The 18,377-nt window shown below is 38.2% G+C and overlaps 1 protein-coding gene across 18 annotated transcripts in view; it reads left to right on the top strand.

Annotated features, from left to right (window-relative positions):
* The first annotated feature begins 12,852 nt into the window (after positions 1-12,852).
* The window catches only part of RYR3 (ryanodine receptor 3), a 204,435-nt gene continuing 198,910 nt past the window's right edge, over positions 12,853-18,377 (top strand). For 10 of the 18 annotated variants that reach the window (XM_017741947.1, XM_017741946.1, XM_017741944.1 and 7 more), the window contains exon 1: positions 12,854-13,004. In XM_017741947.1, coding sequence (XP_017597436.1) covers positions 12,954-13,004 — 51 coding nt within the window. In that variant the 5' untranslated portion in view covers positions 12,854-12,953. Of the gene's footprint in view, positions 13,005-18,377 lie in introns of all 18 variants that reach the window. The other 8 variants (XM_017741942.1, XM_017741945.1, XM_017741940.1 and 5 more) reach the window with 1 other exon arrangement.

Raw genomic sequence — 18,377 nt, 5'->3', positions numbered from 1 at the left:
AGTCACAGTGCCCCAGAGCAGCCTGGCCCTCAGCAGCTGCAGGGCTGCCTGACTCCTCATCCCGGGACCGCCCGCAGAACGGCACTGCCGGCACTGCTGCTGGACCTCTGACCGCCCAGGACAGCGGCGTTGTGAACAGCAGCATTTCTCTGTGCAGTCAGGACTAAGTCGCCAAGACCAACGCTGTAACAACACAGAGACGTGGCAAACCTAAGCAAATCTGTTCGAGCACGTGCTTCTCGAGCATTCCTTGGCGGACCCGTTCGGACCCGCCCGTGGCCAGGGCAGTCCCCACTCGCAGCCTTGGCTCCGCTGGGTAGATCGAGGCGCTCTGTGCCTCCCAAGTCCTCCCGGGCCGACGCCTCCCGGTGGCGGGGGAGCCAGGAGCGAGCGGGACTCGGGGCTCCCCCGGCTTCCCCGCCGCCTGGCCCGGGAAAGGGCTGCGCTCTCGCTCCGAGCCCGGCCATGGTGGCGTAGAGGTGACCGCTGCATGCTCGATCCGGGAACTGGGATGATTCCGCTTTCCTGGAAGGAAGGGGAAGACAGGATGTCCCCAAATCTCGTTGCCCTTCAGTTAACAGGAGTACCAGGGTCCCCTCTGCACGACCACTGCAAAACCAGTTTAGGTTTGCTCGTAACTCAGCACACGATCTGCTGGTGGTGAGAGGGGTCTTAAAAAAGCAGAACAAGGTTCAGCCATTGAAGCTTAAAAACGAGCAAAAGCTTGCATATATAAACTTCTTAAAACTGGCTTCCTCGAGGGTTATGTAAGAGCACTATGTGGTATAATGAAGAGAAATAGAAATGAACAGGAAAAGGTAGCAGAGGGAAGGTGCATGCCGTCCTGAAACAAAAGCTGCAGTCGAGCAGAGCTCGGGGTCTCCAGAAATGCAACGATTAGAAGGTGGGGTGGAAAGCAAAGTTTGTCTGTACTATGTAGAAAACAGCTTCTTGGTTGTTTTGGGGTTTTATTCTTTCATTCGCCAGATTTAGCTACTAGTATTGTAAAGTTAGGTAAGAATATTTCATTCCTAAGTAATTATTAAATTATTTTAAAATAGTTTTTTGGTATATCCACTTACACTAAGAATTAAGAAATAGGAATAAACTTTGGAGATATTTTAAATATTTTGAATGATTGAATTAATCACTGACTGCGGAATTTTGTGGAACCTTATATGAAACTGGATAGTATTGGGAGCATGATCCAAAACAACATGAAGGTGTTTCAACATTCTGGTTTAAAATTAAATGGGGATCAGACTGTGAATTTTGCTAGGGATGACATAATGATAGATGTCGCTCTGAGAAAATAGACTGATTTCATTCTAGCTATTGAGCAATAAAAGGATTTGGAGATCTCTTTCTTTCCTTTGCCTAAATCTTTAGATTTTTTAATCTAGAAAATCCGGTTCTGGCATTGGTTTTGACCTCTTTGTTTGACCTTTTTTTTTAAAATGCAATCCAGTATAGTGGATCTGAAAACATTCTGTGGTCAAGTTGAGAACAGCACACTAATTGAACCAGCACTGAAAAACATATCCTTACCCTATTTTTTAATTTTACATCTTTATTAAATGACTTGCCATAATTTTGGAACAGTTTTCTTTGTTAAAACTAGTTAGACCATCTAAGTGATCACAATTTTCTCTATCTCTGTCTGGGCCAATACCTGTTCTTACTTAAGCTTGGGGGCTTCTAGGACTGCTTTATCTAGAGAGCAATAGCTCTTTGATCAAAGTAAATATATTCCTTTTCTCACATCCAGTAGATGAAAGCAAATAATTAAATGACACATTTCTAGAAGAGCTCTTGAGCCTAAATTAATCCAAAGTAGAATCTGAAAGCAGATTTTTAAAATTGCATTTTTATTGGGTTTTTTTCAGATTTAGGCTCCTTTATCTTGGGAATATTTGGAAGAGTTAGTCCCATAATTGGTTTCTACCTTTTCCTAAGAGATCATACCTAATTCTTTCAGAATCTTGTTACAAAAGTTAATTAAAGCATCTCCAGCACATTTTCATTGGCTGCAACACAGGTAAGATTAATACATTCATGATGTCTATGCTACAGTTGAGAAAAAACATTTGATTAACAAGTGTGACAAAAGTCTTATATTTGGATATTAAATTGCCTATTTAAAGCTGTATAAAATTGACAAAAAAACTTGAAAGTAAAACTGAGTAAACAAAGAGGTAAATAAATAAGAATATGCATAAAGAAGAAGTGAGAATGGCTACTTCTAAAGCAAAGACCAATACGTATCAGTAAGTTTGTACTACACCAAGGGGCACTCAGTACAGCACAAGTCATTTTATGGGAGAAACTTTTTAGGCTTCTTGGTTTTTAGTCATTGAGAAGTTAGGAAAAATATGTCGGTTTTTTTAAATTTAATGTCTTAAAAAGTAGAAGTTGGAATTCTTTATTGAATGAAATATAAATTCGGTTCAATTTTTACTTTTTTTACATCTTTATCTTATAAGTTATGCCAAATTAATTTTTTAAAAGGCTGTTTTCTACAACTGATTTGCAGTTACTACATTCAACTGTTCAAATACAATGGGATTTTGAAATCCCATATTTGTAGTTTTGCAGAAAGTGGAAGATTTTTTTAGACTATTACAGCAGATTTGCTCTATTACTTATATGTTGCTGAACTATTCACGAATGGACAATGCCAGAAAAGGGCTGGAATGCCTCTTTACATAGACTTGGCAGTCCTTATGTAACTTTCTAATTTTATTTGCAAGTCTAATATAAATGTTTATATAAATTTTGAATTAACTTGGCTGTCCAATTTAACTTAGGTCTAACTAGAACTGGTAAGATGAAGGTCATTATGGTTTGAATAGGTATGGTTGTGTACTTGGTATCCCTAGAAATGATACCTGTTTATGTGATACACAGTCTAATTACTGCATGTGTAATAAGCTAGAGTAAGTTTATGGACATTTATACTCTGTAAAACTGTAATACCAGGATGATATATAAGGCAATTTTGATTGTGTAGTAATATTCAGAATGGAGTTTAATATACAGTGTAGTCAAAATTGGTTTTGACTGTTAATCCCTTTCTGTGACACTCCTAAAGAACCATTTAGCCAAGTTTGTAAAGTGTCATTTGCAGACATTTTTTACTTTAAAATTACATATGAGTGATTCTAATTCACTTTGGGACCTGATTATAGAAAAGTGAATTGATCAGACTCTGTAATAATGGAATTTGGTATGTCACTGTGGCCTGCCTTTCAATATTGATTTTAGTATCTGCTGTATGTGAATTAACACTGGGAAGGCACTCTTGCAAGTTGTTTCTTTCTCAAATATGCTAATTATGAATTTTTTTAGTTGCTGACAATTTTTTCATATAATCTCCTTTAATATTTTATGCATCAGTTGCCATGGTCAGTAGTCATGATCCGTCAGTACTAGTTTATTATCACCCAAATCCATAAATTCACAGAATATAAATATAATCTAAACAGTAAGAATTCTATTATCACATTTATTGAATTTTAAATTTTACTAATGTTATCAAGGTTGTCATTTGTTACAGGAGATGCTGTGCTTACTGAGTGTATCTGTATATCTATATGTATATATAGAGAGAGATGTTATTTTGGGCTTGTGTATCTGTTGCATGATTGTTTGCAATTATGGTGGACTTAGAAACATAAGAAGTCACCTCTCTAAATTTAAAACAATTTATCGAGTATGGCTTGTGTTAATGTAACTGTAGTGGGTTGACCGTGGCTGCATGCCAGACACTCACCAAAGCGTCTCTATCCATACCTTGCTCAGGGGAGAGAAAGTATAGCAAAAGTTTTCTGAGTTGAGACACAGACAGAGAGAGATCACTCATCAAATACTGTCATGGGCAAAAGATGCTACAATTAGAGATATTAATTGAATTTATTACTAAAAAATCAGAGCAGGATAATAAGAAGTGAAAAAAGACCTTGTAAACACCTTTCCCTCAGCCCTCCCTCCTTCCCGGCTCTACCTCCTCCTCCAGTGATGCAGGGAGAGAGGGAATGGAGGTTCTGGTGAGTTCATCACCTGTTGTTTCTGCCACTGCCCAGGGAGAGGAGTCCTTCCCCTGCTGCAGCGTGGGGTCCCCCCACAGGAGACAGTCCTCCATGAACTCCTCCAACATTGCTCCCACAGGAAGCAGTTCTTCACAAATTGCTTCAATGGGGCTCACTTTTCCATGGGGTGCAGTCCCTCAGGCACAGCCTGCCCCAGCCTGAGTCCCTCACAGGGTCACAAGTCCTACCAGGGAACCTGCTCCCTGTGGAGGAGTGTGGACTCCTCCCTCCATGGGTCTGCAGGTCCCTGCCAGGGACCTGTTCCAGCACTCCAGGCCTCCCATGGGATCACAGCCTCCTCTCAGGCATCCACCTGCTCCAATGTGGGTCTCCTCCAGTGTAAGTGTTAATGTTGGGAAGTAGGATGCTATCAACTTACACTGCAAGTTTCTCTGATTCCAGTCACAATTGTCCTTTCTTCTGAGCACTTTTTCTGGAACTGTATTTGACTGGGATTAATTTGTGATATACTAAAAATTACTTGCAATAGAAAGTACACTTTTCTTAGGCTCTATTTCTTTCTATGCTACTATAAGATCTCAAACTGAACTGGCTTTATGTAGAGTCATATCAGTAGAAAATATGAAATGATTAAAGAAGTTAAATATTTTCAATAAATTACCATAAGTAATTTTCTCTAAGGCAGAGTGTGTATTGACATGCTTTTAATTCTATTTAGAAGAGGAATGAATATAGAAATAGTCCATGGAGTTTAAAAATGTGGATTAATTTTATATAACAATTTTATATAAAGTAATTAAATATTTATGCATAAAAGTTCTGAGAAAAGAAAGGTAAATCATAAACTAAAGTAAATCTAATGAAAAGTGCTTGAACAATTTTCTCAGAGACAATCCAAAACCAGTGTAGGGAGATGTATTTTACCAATCACAATGGAACAACCTACCTGAATACAAAACACTGCATATATGCAATCTGTTAATATTCAGCTGTTCGGATTAGAAAAGCTATAGTAATTTTATTGACAGCTATTACAATGGTCTTGAAGGAAGTTAACATTTAGAAAGCCTTTAGATTTGTACAGAAATTAATACTATTTTTATAGTTGCAGCTCTATAATTAGCTGAAACAATCATGGCATTTTCTGGTGATAATTCTTGAATTGCATAGTAGATGCAAGAGAAACACTAACTCCATGGTAAGTTTTAATTCTGTCGTATTATTGTTTGAGAATTTATCACTTGGCTTATGTCAGTACTCTATATCACTCTATATTAGGGGAGGCAGCTACTCAGCACTTCTAGTACAGAATTTTTTCCGTCTCAGTTCTTTGGAAATGGCTGGTCACGCTTTTATCAAATACAAACTGAATTAATGCAGTTCTCTGTTGGCAGATGGGCTGAAATTTTCTTTGTACAAACTCCAGCTTCTTCATAGTATGTTGCCTTAGGCACTTCTGTGAAATTATAATTTAGTTTCAGTGAACTTTGTTCAAAACCTTGAAAATCACTCATTAAAATTTCCTAACTGGTCATCAAAACAATCTATGCTCATGTGCTTATAGAAAATTATGCTGAAACGGTTATGCTTCACCTGTGACAGATGGATAAGATTTGGGAATATATGACAGATATTTCAAGAATAAAGCAAGCTTAAAAATACAAGTGTGTCCGTATCATATGTAATAATATGAAGCAGAAACATGAAATTTAGTATTGGTGTCATTTTAAAACCAGGAATGGTTTTGGTTTCCCAGAGATAATCTCCCTATACCATGCAACTGTTATAAGACACAAAGCCAGCATTTCTTATTACTCTAATCAGTTAAATTCTTACTCTGCTTAACCAAAATGCCTAACCTCTGTTAGAAGGAGGAAGTGGATGACACATTCTACAGGGAGCCAGAAGCAGCCTCAAAGTCACAGGCACTGATTCTTGTGGGGGTCTTTGCCTACTCTTACATCTGCTGGAGAAGCAACACAGTGAGGCACAGTCCAGGAGGTTCATGAAAAGTACTGGTGACAACTTCCTGTCTCAGGTAGTGGAGGATCCCACAAGGAATGGTGTGCTTATGCTGACAACCAGAGAAGGCCTCTTTGGAGATGGGAAGGTTGAGGACAGTCTTGGCTGAAGTGGCCATGAGTCTGTGGAGTTCGGTGTTGGGTGAGGAGGCAGCAGGGCAACAAGTAAGGTTGCAACCACAGATTTCAGGAGAGCTAACTTTAACTTTAGTGCCTCTTCAGGGATCTTGTTGGTAGAATCCCATAGGAACAGGCTCTGCAGGGAAGAGGGGTCCAAGAGACCTGGTTGATATTTGAGGATCACTTCTGCCAGGCTCAAGAGTGATGCATCCCAATGGGCAAAAAATGGGGCAAAGGGAGCAAAAGACCTGTGTGGAAGAATAAAGAATGAAGTCCTGTCATTACTCAAGTGTAAGCAGGAAATACATAGGAGATGGAAGCAGGGTCAGGCCGCTTGGAATGAGTGCAGAAAGGTTGTCAGAGTAAGCTAAAATGACAAAGGAAAGACAAAGGCCCATCTGGAATTAAGTCTGGCCAAGGATGTCAATGACAACAAGAAGAAATATATCAGTAACAAAAGGAAAACTAAGGATAATGTGGAGGATGCTGGTAACAGGGCACAGAAAAGGCATAGTTACTGAATGCCTTCTTTGCATTGGTCTTTACTAACAAGGCCAACCCTCAGGAATCTCTGGCCCAGGAGAGCAGGGTAAAGGAATGCTGGAAGGAAGACTCCCATGGCCAAGAAAGACACCTAGACAAAATTGACATCCACAAGTCCTGATGGGATGTATCCACAAGTGCTGAGAGAGCTGGCAGATACAATAGCTAGCTGCTCATGATCATCTTTGAAAGGCTGTGTTGATTAGTAGAGGTTCCTGAGGATTGTAAGACAGCAAATTTCACCCCAGTCTTCAGAAAGGCAAGAAAGATGACCCAGAGAATTATCGGAAAGTCCACCTCACCTCAGTCCCTGGAAACATGACAGAGCACCTCATTCTGGAGGCCATCTCTATCCATGTGGATGACAAATAGGTGATCAGAAATACTCAGCATGGTTTCACTAAAGATTGACGCTTGACCAATCTGATTGCCTTCTATGATGAAACAACTGCCTGGATGGATGAGGGAAGAGCAGTGAATGTTGTCTACTTCAACTTCAGCAAGGCTTTCGACACTGTCCCTCACAGGCAAGCTCAGAAAATGTGTACTGGATGAGTGGACAGTGAGGTGGATTGAGAACTGGATGAACAGCAGATCCCAGAGGGTTATAATGAGTGGCAGAGGCTCTTTTTGTGAACTTGTCACTAGTGGTGTTCCCCAAGGTTCACTATTAGGTCCAGAATTCTTTACCTTAATTCATTGATTTCTTGGATGAAGGGGAGATGCCTCCTTAGCAAGTTCACTGATGACACAAAGCTAGGAGGAGTGGCTGATACCCCAGAGTGCTGTGCAGCCCTGCAGAAGGGCCTCAGCAGTCTGGAGAGATGGGCAGAGAAGAACTGTCTGAAATCCAACAAAGCCAAGTGCAGGGGCCTGCACCTGGGGAGGAATAACCCCATGGACCACCACAGACTGGGGGCTGACCTGCTGGGAAGCAGCTCTGTGGAGAAGGACCTGGGGGTGCTGGTGGACAACAAACTGTCCATGAGCCAGCAGTGCCCTTGTGGCCAAGAAGGGCAATGGGATCCTGAGCTGCATTAGGAAGGGCATGGCCAGCAGGTTAAGGGAGGTGATCCTGTCCCTCTACTCAGCCCTGGTGAGGCCTGACCTGGAGTGCTGTGTCCCGTTCTGGGCTCCAAGAGAGGCATGGAGTTCCTGGAACAGGTCCAGTGAAGGACTGTGAAGATGATGAGGGGACTGGAACATCTCTCTTACAAGGAAAGGCTGAGGGAGCTGGGCCTGCTCAGCCTCAAGAAGAGGCAACAGAGAGGGGCTCTTCTTGGTGGTGCCAAGCAGTAGGACAAGAGGCAGTGGGCAGAAACTGATGCACAGGAAGTTACACCTGAACACGAGGAAGAACTTCTTTACTGTTCAGGTGACTGAGCACTGGACAGATTGCCCAGAGAGGCTGTGGAGTCTCCCTCACTGAAGATATTAAGGAACTGTCTGGACACAATCTCGTGCCATGTGCTCTAGGATGGCCCTGCTTGAGAAGGGAAGTTGGTCCACTGTGGACAAATGTATTGCGTAATCTATAGTAAAATTGGAAATAAGACTCCCAATATCTTAGGCTAAAATAATATGAACTGTTACGCTTACCTAGTCCCAGACGTTTTTAAGCTTTTACCACCAGATGGCAATCTAACATAAAGGTTTGATCATTGGTGAATGAGGTTTTGAGCCTCTGTTCTGAGGTTCTGTTCTTTCCTCACTAGTGTTAAGTAGTGCTGAATTTGCTTAGAAAGCCACTGAATAAAGCGTTATAAGCAGTACTGACACTATGCTATGATTTCTGAAACATTATTTAATGTAATGTATTTAGTACACTTTATGCTTTCATGTAGAAATGGCATCAAAGATTTCCTCAACTTTTAAAAACAAAATACAACTTTGTGAAATATAACAAAGCAGTGACATAGGATGAGCATAAAACACAGAAAAACAAATTTTTAAAATACAGGAAGAAAAAATATGGAAATATGTGTAAATAAAATCACTGTCTTTCTAAATTCTCAAAGTGGTAATCTTCTGATGAGGGTTTTCCTCAACTTGACCAAGATCCTACATTTTAAACATGAAAATTAAATGCAATTCCTCTAGACTAAATTAAAAAGAAAACCCAAACAGCCACAACAAAAAAATCCCAGAAAAACCCAAATAACAAAACAAAATGACAACAAATACGCCCAGAAACAAACAAAGAACTTTTTCATTGGATATTCACAGAAGTAGTTTCTCTACACTGAATGAAATGTTCACCTGTTTAAATGCCTAACATTCATGAACTGATCAAGGAGCTGGCTGCTGAAGGTAGCCAACATAATGAACTTGAATACTTTTGTGAAGTTTTTGTAAAGAAAACAATTTGTTTCTTTTAATGGCATTTTAAAACCTGTATTTGTGCATGCCCTTAGTACTTAAGAGGCACATAAAGAATGCAGAGATAGGACAGTCTTTTAAGCAGCACCTAACTATTAGCACTAAGGCCTTTAATTTTCAGTGGAGAAAAAATTTTGATTCCTCATCTAGCAGACTCTTTGGTAACTGGTATTACCTGTGCTTTTTAAAACGTCAGCATGCATGTATTACCACTGCAGGTTTTGTAAATACCTTCTACTTGGTATTTGATTGATCTTTGATTGGAGGTGTTAAGCCAATCTTCATAAAGGTAAAATACACACAACAAAATTTGTTTACAGATTGTTCAGATACTCATTTTTTACAGCATGATGATTGTTTATTCTATTTCGTGATATCCATCTTATTATTTTATTGCCAGGCTACTGCTACTATAAAAATTCTATCCTACAATCAAGGACTCATGTGAAGAGCCAATCAGTCTTTATCGCTTATTGAGAGGGGAGAGTTTATGTTGAAAACTAACCAGGCTGTATGCTTGTAATGAAAACTGAAAGGAAGTTTTCCTTCAATTGTATTTGTAGACAAGCTCTTGTGATAGCTTTAAAATACCATGAGCTCTGTCCAGAGTGTGTTTAGCAGCAAAAGCACTAAATTACAGATTGAGGATTGATTGGGATGAATAGAATATCATAAAACACAAGAGTGGTCCCAGTTCAGATTATTTGACCTGTGTGACTTTCACAGTGGAATGCTGCACTTTACAATCATATCCAGTAAAGATGAGTGGCTGTAATACATACCTCTATATACATCTACACTTAGATCTATATACATATATACACTGTGTGTGAAATGTGATCATTACAGCCAAATCTCAAGCTTGGAGCAATGGGGAAGTCCTAGACAGAAAACATGTCTTTAGGAGATGTGGATCTCATTATGGTGTAGTAGGTGAATAATTTTCTCCTTAAACATACAGCAGAAAAAATCTCTAGGGAACAAAAGTGCTATGCAATGGTTTTGCTTTACACTTGACAATTTTAAAAAGAGGCAGTCTAATGAAAATATTTTGCTTATCATGGCAGGATATTGTTTTCCAAAACAATGCATGGTATACTTAGTAAAGCTGAATATTAAACAATAGAGGAACTTACAAACAGAAGCCCAAACCTACTGGTTTGACATGAATCAGAATTTTATTTAATCTCTGTTACAATGTTCAAGGTATTCCCAATATTCCTTTTTTTCATATGCTTTGTCAGTTTTTTAAAAAATGTAAAGAAATATCCTAGCATGTTGATGTCTGCTTAAAGGAAGAAAAACTACTAACCTCTCCATCTGCCTTAATAGGAGTTGCAGACATAGATATTTATAGTTATCTATATTAACTGATATATTATTTTACTCTAGATTTTCTCCATTTCATAGGAAGCATTTTAATGGAATACTCCAATATATGAGGAAAACACTTGAAAAGGTATATTTTTTCCCCCTTTTCATTTGATTCAGATGGATTAACCTCAGCTTTGCATGTTCAGAACTTATTTTCTGGAAATCTTATTGCATAACTGAAATAAAATTTGGCCAGCATATATACTAAATGACATTTCTATTTGTGAAGGAAATACAGCACTTGTGCTTATTTTCTCAGTTTTTTTGGCATTTCTTGCTTATAATCTTTCAAAGTAAAGTAGTATGCTTGAAAGGTTGTTTCATTTAAGATGCTACAGAAGAGCTGTCCTTAGATGTGTAAGTTTTGGCATGCAGTATCTGTATCAAATCCATTGTGAGTGTAATGGAATCATAGAATGGTTTGGGTTGAAAGGGTCCTTAAAAATCATCTAGTTCCAACACCCCTGTCTTCCCCTACTCCAGCCAAGGAAACCTTCCACTAGAATGCAAAATAAGAAAAGAGTATAAATGTATGGATAGGCATGTGTCATAGTAGGCCTCACTGCCTAGTCTTTTTAGTAAAATCACTGAGTGGCATGCTTTGTCTTTGGGGAAATTTTCCCCACTTCTCAGGTTTTATTTTTTTTCTGGAATAACGATATTCCATAAGGAAGATCTGTTATGGTATGTTCTTTTTATTGATGAGGAAAGAGATAAAACGTCTGTCCAAAAATGACTGGAGTTAAAATAAACACCCACAAAAACACCCAAACACAAAAATGGATGTTCAAATGCCAACCATTATCAGTTTTCTGGCACTTCAGAGAAGTATTTTTCTGCCACATTGCCTTTGCCTTGCACAAAGCTCTTTTGCTTCCTCACAGCAACCAACAAAAACTGTGAGGTGGGGAAAAGGGAGTGGATGGACTGGCAAGGAGAGGCCGTATGACTATATCAGCTAAGGCTTCTGAGTTGCTTTTGACCTGAAATTGCCTGTTGCTGAGTAATGTGATTGGCGTTATTTTTTGGAAGGATTTTCTCAGGGTAATAAGAGAGAGTGTAATAAAACATTTTTCAAAGAGTTCTGCATATCGAGGAGAGAAAATCTTGGGCATCTCATTGTCTGGCTTGTCACTATGCTTATTTTAATTAGTGCAAAATCAGAATATTATTAATTTGGGGGGTGGAAGGGCAGTGTGCATTGGGTTCCATGTCCAGAGGACAGTTGTTTAGAAATTATTAACTTGTGGGCACAGAGTATCTAGTTTCAGTTTTCAGTGTGCTACACTTGTCCTTGTGACCCCAGGAAAGATATTTTTCCCTTATTATGCCTATGTAAATAGTATGTGTTCTTATTGAGAAAAAGACTGTATGCATGTGGTAGTCTGTGAGGGAATATATCAAGTTAAATAGGGACTGCGCAAAGTTTGGGTAATTCTTCTCAGGGGTTGAATGTAGGGGTAAGCTGTGGTTGCAATCTTATCACAAGATTCACGATCATGCAGTGAATTGGCTGGCTAGAGTCTCCTTGGTGCTTTCATCTGTTTCCTTGTGCCCTTTTTGTTTTTCTCCCTTCACTTAATTAAATTTTATTCTAGTGTTGATCTATTTTTTCCCTTGCTTGTTTGCTCATATTGAAGTAATAAATAGCAATTTTCATTAATTACAAATTTCTTCAATAGTGAACTAGAATTTAAAGTTATTTTAGGTTTTATTTTAACATAACTGTGTTTTATGGATTCTGAAGTAAATATGTACCATCTTCTATAAATATTCAGGTGCAGTTCTGAAAAGGTACATATAAAGCCCTTGAAGTCCTTGGGATATAGGTATAAATACCATGTAAAGGGATAGCACAAATAACTACACATAGTTGGTTCAGATCATGAAGTCATCTTGGAAATCAGATTTGCAGCTGCTTATGCAGAGCAGCAAGAAATGGAAATTATTGTAAGCAAGCTGAAAATACCTGCTGTCAAAATCACCTTGTCCTGTGATCATCAGATTTACATCTTTCTGCTGCATAATCAGTAGGTTCGGAATTGCTGAATTTGATACATTTCAGTGCAAAATTGGCTATCCTGATCTGTGAAAATGGAAGCACAGGCTCTGCTTTTATTAACACTTCACCATTATTGCTGTTCTGCCCAGACAGTATCTGGAGGGAAAAAAATCAACACCTAGTGATGCATATAATGCTTCCTGCAATACCTTAACAGTAGGGGGTTTTGCCTCCAGGGTAGAGAGAAAAGGGAGAGAATTGCTTGCTATGAGCTGGAAAAGCAGCGCAGTTGGCTCTGGCAGTGAGGGGGTTGACTGACAGTCTGCAGTGCAGTGGAGTTAGCTGAGCTCCCTATATGGCTGTGGATTAGCTATATGCTAATACTGATAGGAGAGGAGCAGTACAGAGCGCAGTGAGCTGACGGTGGAGGCGATCAGCCTCAGCAGAGCTGACTCCTCAAGAGCCATGGCTGAAGGGGGTGAAGGAGGGGAAGATGAAATACAGTTCCTACGAACTGTAAGTATCTGCTTTTTATAGGTCATGTAGTACATGATTTTGTGTCTCACATCTATTTCTTTTCTGTTGTATTAAAAATAAAGTGTTATTTCTGTGCTGGGCTTTGCCAAATGGCAGAATTGATTTAGTCAGTGGATAAAATAAAGCAAGAATAAGAGCTTTAATAGCATCATGCAGTCTCAGTGTGTTCTTCCCTGAATCTGCTCAATAGCCAGTTTTGTATAAGGAGACCTATTTCCGCTGTAATCCCCTGTGTTTGAAGCGTCCTCATCAACTTTGTACTTGGGTTTCTAAATGTAGCATGCCAAATATGTGACCTCTGAAACTTCTGTCTGGGTTAGATTTCACTGACATTAACAGAAGCTTTGCAAATAGGAGTGCCTTAAAATGATGAATAAACCAAGCAAGCCCCTGATGACCTCTTCTGATAAACATGCACACAGAAGCACACTTGTGTGTAGGAAATACCAACAGATGTTGAAGTCAGGGCTCTGCAAACGTTTGGGGTCTTTTCTCTACTTAAAAGAAGCTTATCTTTAAAGGAGATAAGCATTTCTTTGGGAAGGGGTGTTAATTAGTGAAATATCCTCCACTTGGTGTAATTTTCTATAAAAAGCCTTCACACCATTCTTTCCTAAAGGTTTACACAAATCTAGTATGACAACTAATTTGGACTTTTAAGCAAGTAGTGTACATGCATTAATTTTTGGGAAGAGGATAACATCCTTTTCATGTCTCATCTTGTGTCTCCTTATTTTTACCCTGCATGACTAAGAGTGTGTTGTTGTGTAACTAGCATGGAAAAACTGCTATTAAATGTGTGTATTCCCTCCTCTTTCCGTGCTGTCTTTACTTTGCATTTATCGCAAATAATGTTCCATAAACAGACTCCTCTAGAGTTGATTCAACTTTAAAAGGAAAAGTCACTAAAATAAAACATGCTAAGTTCCCAAAGTAAGAAATTACAAGATTGATTTGTGAGAGGCTGGGGTAATTTATTGATGGGAAATAAAGGTTGGAGTAAGGTGATGGCTGCTGCTGTAAATTGTTCAGGTGTGATGAAGTGTCATTAGTACTTTTAAGCCTCAGAGAATTTAATGGAGGGGGGGATGGATAATGACAAGGAAAAATATTTTCCAACATTCCTTCCCTCTACTACACTTTTTAGAGGTACATAATTTACCAGATTACCCGGCCTTTAGGGAAAGGTGCTTTAATCCAAGACTGGAGCTTTCAATGAGTATCCTTCATCCTTTCACTTTTTAGGATGTTGCCTTGACTGAACAGTCACCCTCAGTGATGGAGTAAGAAGCTTTGCCCTTTCATAGGTAGCCTGTGTGTGCTACATGAGATGGCAATTTCTGCTGCTGTGATACATTCTCGTGCTAGAGTACCTCTATTGCACTTCTTTCCAATGATTACAATGAAGTGCTCAATAGAGGTGTGGGCCAAAAATGGAAATAGCAAAAGGGAGGCTATGCAGAAGCGTTCCTTCCATGTAGTGCTAGGAAATCTTTTACAGGGGAAAGAATGGGCGGGATTTGTGTCTTGGAAGTTCTAGCTACTTCTGCTCTAAACAATCATGTCTGTTACTGCTGTCTCCTCTCCATCATAAAACTTCCTTCACCTTCGTGGGGAAGGGATGAATTGTGGTTTCTTAATATACTGAGAAAGGAAATATTTATTAGATACTGAGCGCTACAGTAAGACACACCTTCAGCACTGATTTCTTACAGCTTTTATTGCTGCCTAAACACTGTTTATGCTTACAAACATAAAGTACAGTAGTCCTTAACAACTCTTACAGTGAAATTGTTAATCAATTAGGATCTTCTCCAAACCAAAATATTTTCTGGGAATTTGGATTGTTACTTAATATTTCCAAGGCTTGTGCAGCTGAATCTTCCTTTGAAAATGTTGATATCTGTACTTTTATTTTTGAGTCTTTAGAGAGAAGTTGTCTGGGATATTTTAGGGTCTTGGGGATAACTCTTGGTTAGGTATAAAATAAGATTAGGTGTCTTTTGATTCAAAGATATCATACAGTATTTTTTGAAAGAGCAAGAGAATAAATTCTTAGAAGTCTGCTTAAATTATTGTTTGCTACCTTAAAGACAAATGTCTGTCTGTCTTCGATATTTTGTTGGTTATGATTTTTTTGTCTTAAGTCATTGTTCAGTTTTGTGCCTCACTTCTAGGTTCTCTCCTGACATAACAGGTCAAGAAGCTTCTTAATGCATGATGATGAAATCTGTATTTGTTTCTCTGGAGCAGCAACTTATGGGCACAATTACAAGATTTGATGGAAAACTTTTTACTATCACCTTCTTCCAAAACATTCCTTATATTTGATTAGTTTGGCAGCAATGGGAATGACAAAGACCTAAAGAAAAATTCCAGAGAGGATAACAACACTATCACTGTTCTTGTAGTATTATGTCTTCAGTACTCATTTCAAGTATGTCCTAATGCTTGTGTGAAGCCTTTACATGCAATGACAGCATTTCAAGGAAGGTGTTATTTATACAGCGTAATTTCTGTTCTGAATTTTTCCCTGACTTGTAAGTTCAGTATGAATAAAAATAAATATATAAACACACTTTTTTTTTTTTCTTACACTGCTACCCTGTTGTTATGTCTTTGTTATGAAGTCTTTGGTGTTTTCTTTCTTGTAACAATGCTTGGAATTGTTTATCTGTTTTTCTAGTTGGTGGCTTCCTTCTGGATTTGGCTCTGGATATTCAGCGTGTTAGGTATGGAAGGGAGAAGCAAAGCACTTGTTGCATATGTGTAACATTCAATACTGCTGTGTCTTAGTTTCCTGTTTGTTTAGATGGTTTTCCCCTATTGGTTATTTGTTACCCCTTCCTAAAGTGTGAATATGCGAGAAATCAATGTAGCTGACATTATACAGCATTAGGTGAGAATACATACGCTAACCTGTCCTGTTTTGAGATAACATACTGTGGGATATAGAAAGAACCCTCTGGCCCTTAATGAGTGAGTGTAAAGCATTCTCATTTGAGCCTTTCCTAGCTACTGGGAATTTACTGCTATGATAAATTGATGAAGTCCTCTCCTCTCTGGAAATTATTCACAAGTTCCCACTGCTGCTGAATTAGTCAAATATGAGGTGGTCTCGGTCTTGGAGCAGAGAGCTTTTGCCTTCTTCCATTAGAAATATTTAAATAGTCACTTGCTAACAGAAACTGAGAACGTGGTTGAGGATGGGGGTGGAAGTCCCACACCTGCCCAAAGCAGTTCAAATGTAATGAAGCATATCAAAGTTGTTTGCCATATTAGACCCCAGGTGATGGCGGTAACATTAGTTAATAGGTCTATTGCTTCGCTATTTTTCCTGAAAGTAATAATATTAATGAAAGAGTTTCCCCTTATTTTAATAGAAATACATTTTTTTTATTTTTGAGGTTGTTCATTAGTAAAGAAAGTTCTGCCTTGTATTCTGTACATCTAAATAGTGTTTGTGCTGGTGTGTCTGGGCATAAGTGTATATGTGCCTTTGTGTACATGTACATATGTCTGTGTATGTGTGGTTCTTTCTCCAGCTAGTTGCAAGTCCTTCATTTCTGTGAGTGACAAAGGCCTTACCTATTGAGTCTTCCTTAACTTTTGTTCTGATAAACCTCTCCAATCATTATCTAAAAATTTCCACATAGGACTGGGAAACTGTTTTCTTCCATAGACTGGGTGTAGTTCTCCCTGTTATACTTAAATAGCAAAATACTGTTACAAAGACCCAGAAGAGAGTATTTGCTTTTTTTTTTTTTCAAGATCTAGTACATGTATGTAAATTTACACAATGAGTTTACAGATATTTTTGGGTTTATTTTTGTATTGAGTTGCTGCTCAAAATCAAGATAATTGAGTGGCTCATACACATATTTATTTGTGGATACGCATTCTTGTCTATATTTCTTGAAAATGAGGTCTTCTACTGTTCAGATGTTAAAAATGAGATGGGAAGTAATCTCAGTTTTACAGTATGAACTGTCAGGTATAGCATGAATTAGATTTTCTTTTTTTTCCCCCAATTATTTACACTGTTGCCAAATATAAATATAAAAAGTGCTTTTTAAAAACTATTTTAAGAGTTGTATTAATCATTTCAGTTTATCAGGGATTAATGTGGCATAAAACCAGTTCTCCTTTAGATGCTTCTAATACATGTTGTTTCATCGAATCTCTGTTCCTGGTTATCCTGTGTTTCTAGTGACATAACAAAGAGCATATGAAGTGGAGATATAAAAATAATTTTTCCTTAATAGTCCAACTTTATATATGATAGTTATGCTGCTAACTGTATCACAGATCTCTGTCTCTTGATTCAGTACAGTACAGATATATCCTATAAAATACTCACCAGACCAATACTTGTAAACAAACATATTGGACAGATGTCCAAATACGAGACAGTAATGGAAGATATTTCTAGGGAGAAGTCTTTAGCAGTGGTTAATTAAAAACTGAGTAAATGTAGAAATTGATCTCAGTGAGTTGTGCATTAATTTGTAGAAAAGTATAGAAAGGATAAGAAATGCCTTAAGATCACGTCAGTGGAATTCCTTAAGAATGCCTTAAGATCAAATAAGTGAAAGCCTTTTTTAAGGGAGCTGGCACAGATTCTGTGTGCTTTTTGAACAGCTGTGTGTATTCCATTGCATTGTTTTCAAATTAATTAGAACATTTTGTCTATTGTCACTGAAATGTACTGCAATTCATGATACAGCAGTTCTTTAGTCAGTCAAGTCCTTTCAAAAAAAAGCGTAAAAATAAAGAATAATGTTATATAAAACTTGAATTGCTTCCGCGAGTTGGTGTGTATTAGGAGTTCAGATATTTCTGAGTTAAATATTTCTGTATCTGTTAATCTATTTATCTCTGTGCTTTAAATCTCCCCCTTCTGATCCTATTGCTACAGTTGTACAGTTGTATAGCAGTCCATACTTCTAAGTCTTTTAAGTTGTACAACAAAAATTGTGCAACAAAAAAACCAAAAACGACATCATGTTTCTTTCTCTCCCTCTAAAAAGGGTCTTTTAAATAGATTTGTTTTTGCTTCTTAAACTTCAGGCTGTCGCCAGTACAACTACTTGCAACCACTCTTCTTGTCTTATTTTCCTTCATTTTCTACCATGGAAATCTTACTTAATGTTGTAAATTTATCCTGAGTTATGTTTCTAAGAATTTGTAGTGTTCTTCTTTGTAAATAATGTTGCTCCATTTATTTTCACTCATTTAACTCCTGCTTTTACTACCTGCATGTGTTCTCAGCTTTATGAATATTTTTGCCCAGTTTGTCACTATAGGCAAAACTGCTCATGCTCATTCTTTGCTTAGGACTATTTTCCTGCT

Source organism: Corvus brachyrhynchos, unplaced genomic scaffold (genome assembly GCF_000691975.1).
Source record: "Corvus brachyrhynchos isolate BGI_N302 unplaced genomic scaffold, ASM69197v1 scaffold115, whole genome shotgun sequence".
NCBI classification, from domain to species: Eukaryota; Metazoa; Chordata; class Aves; order Passeriformes; family Corvidae; genus Corvus; species Corvus brachyrhynchos.
The sequence above is the reverse complement of the archived record's forward strand: the minus strand, read 5'-3'. Positions and strand labels throughout refer to the sequence as shown.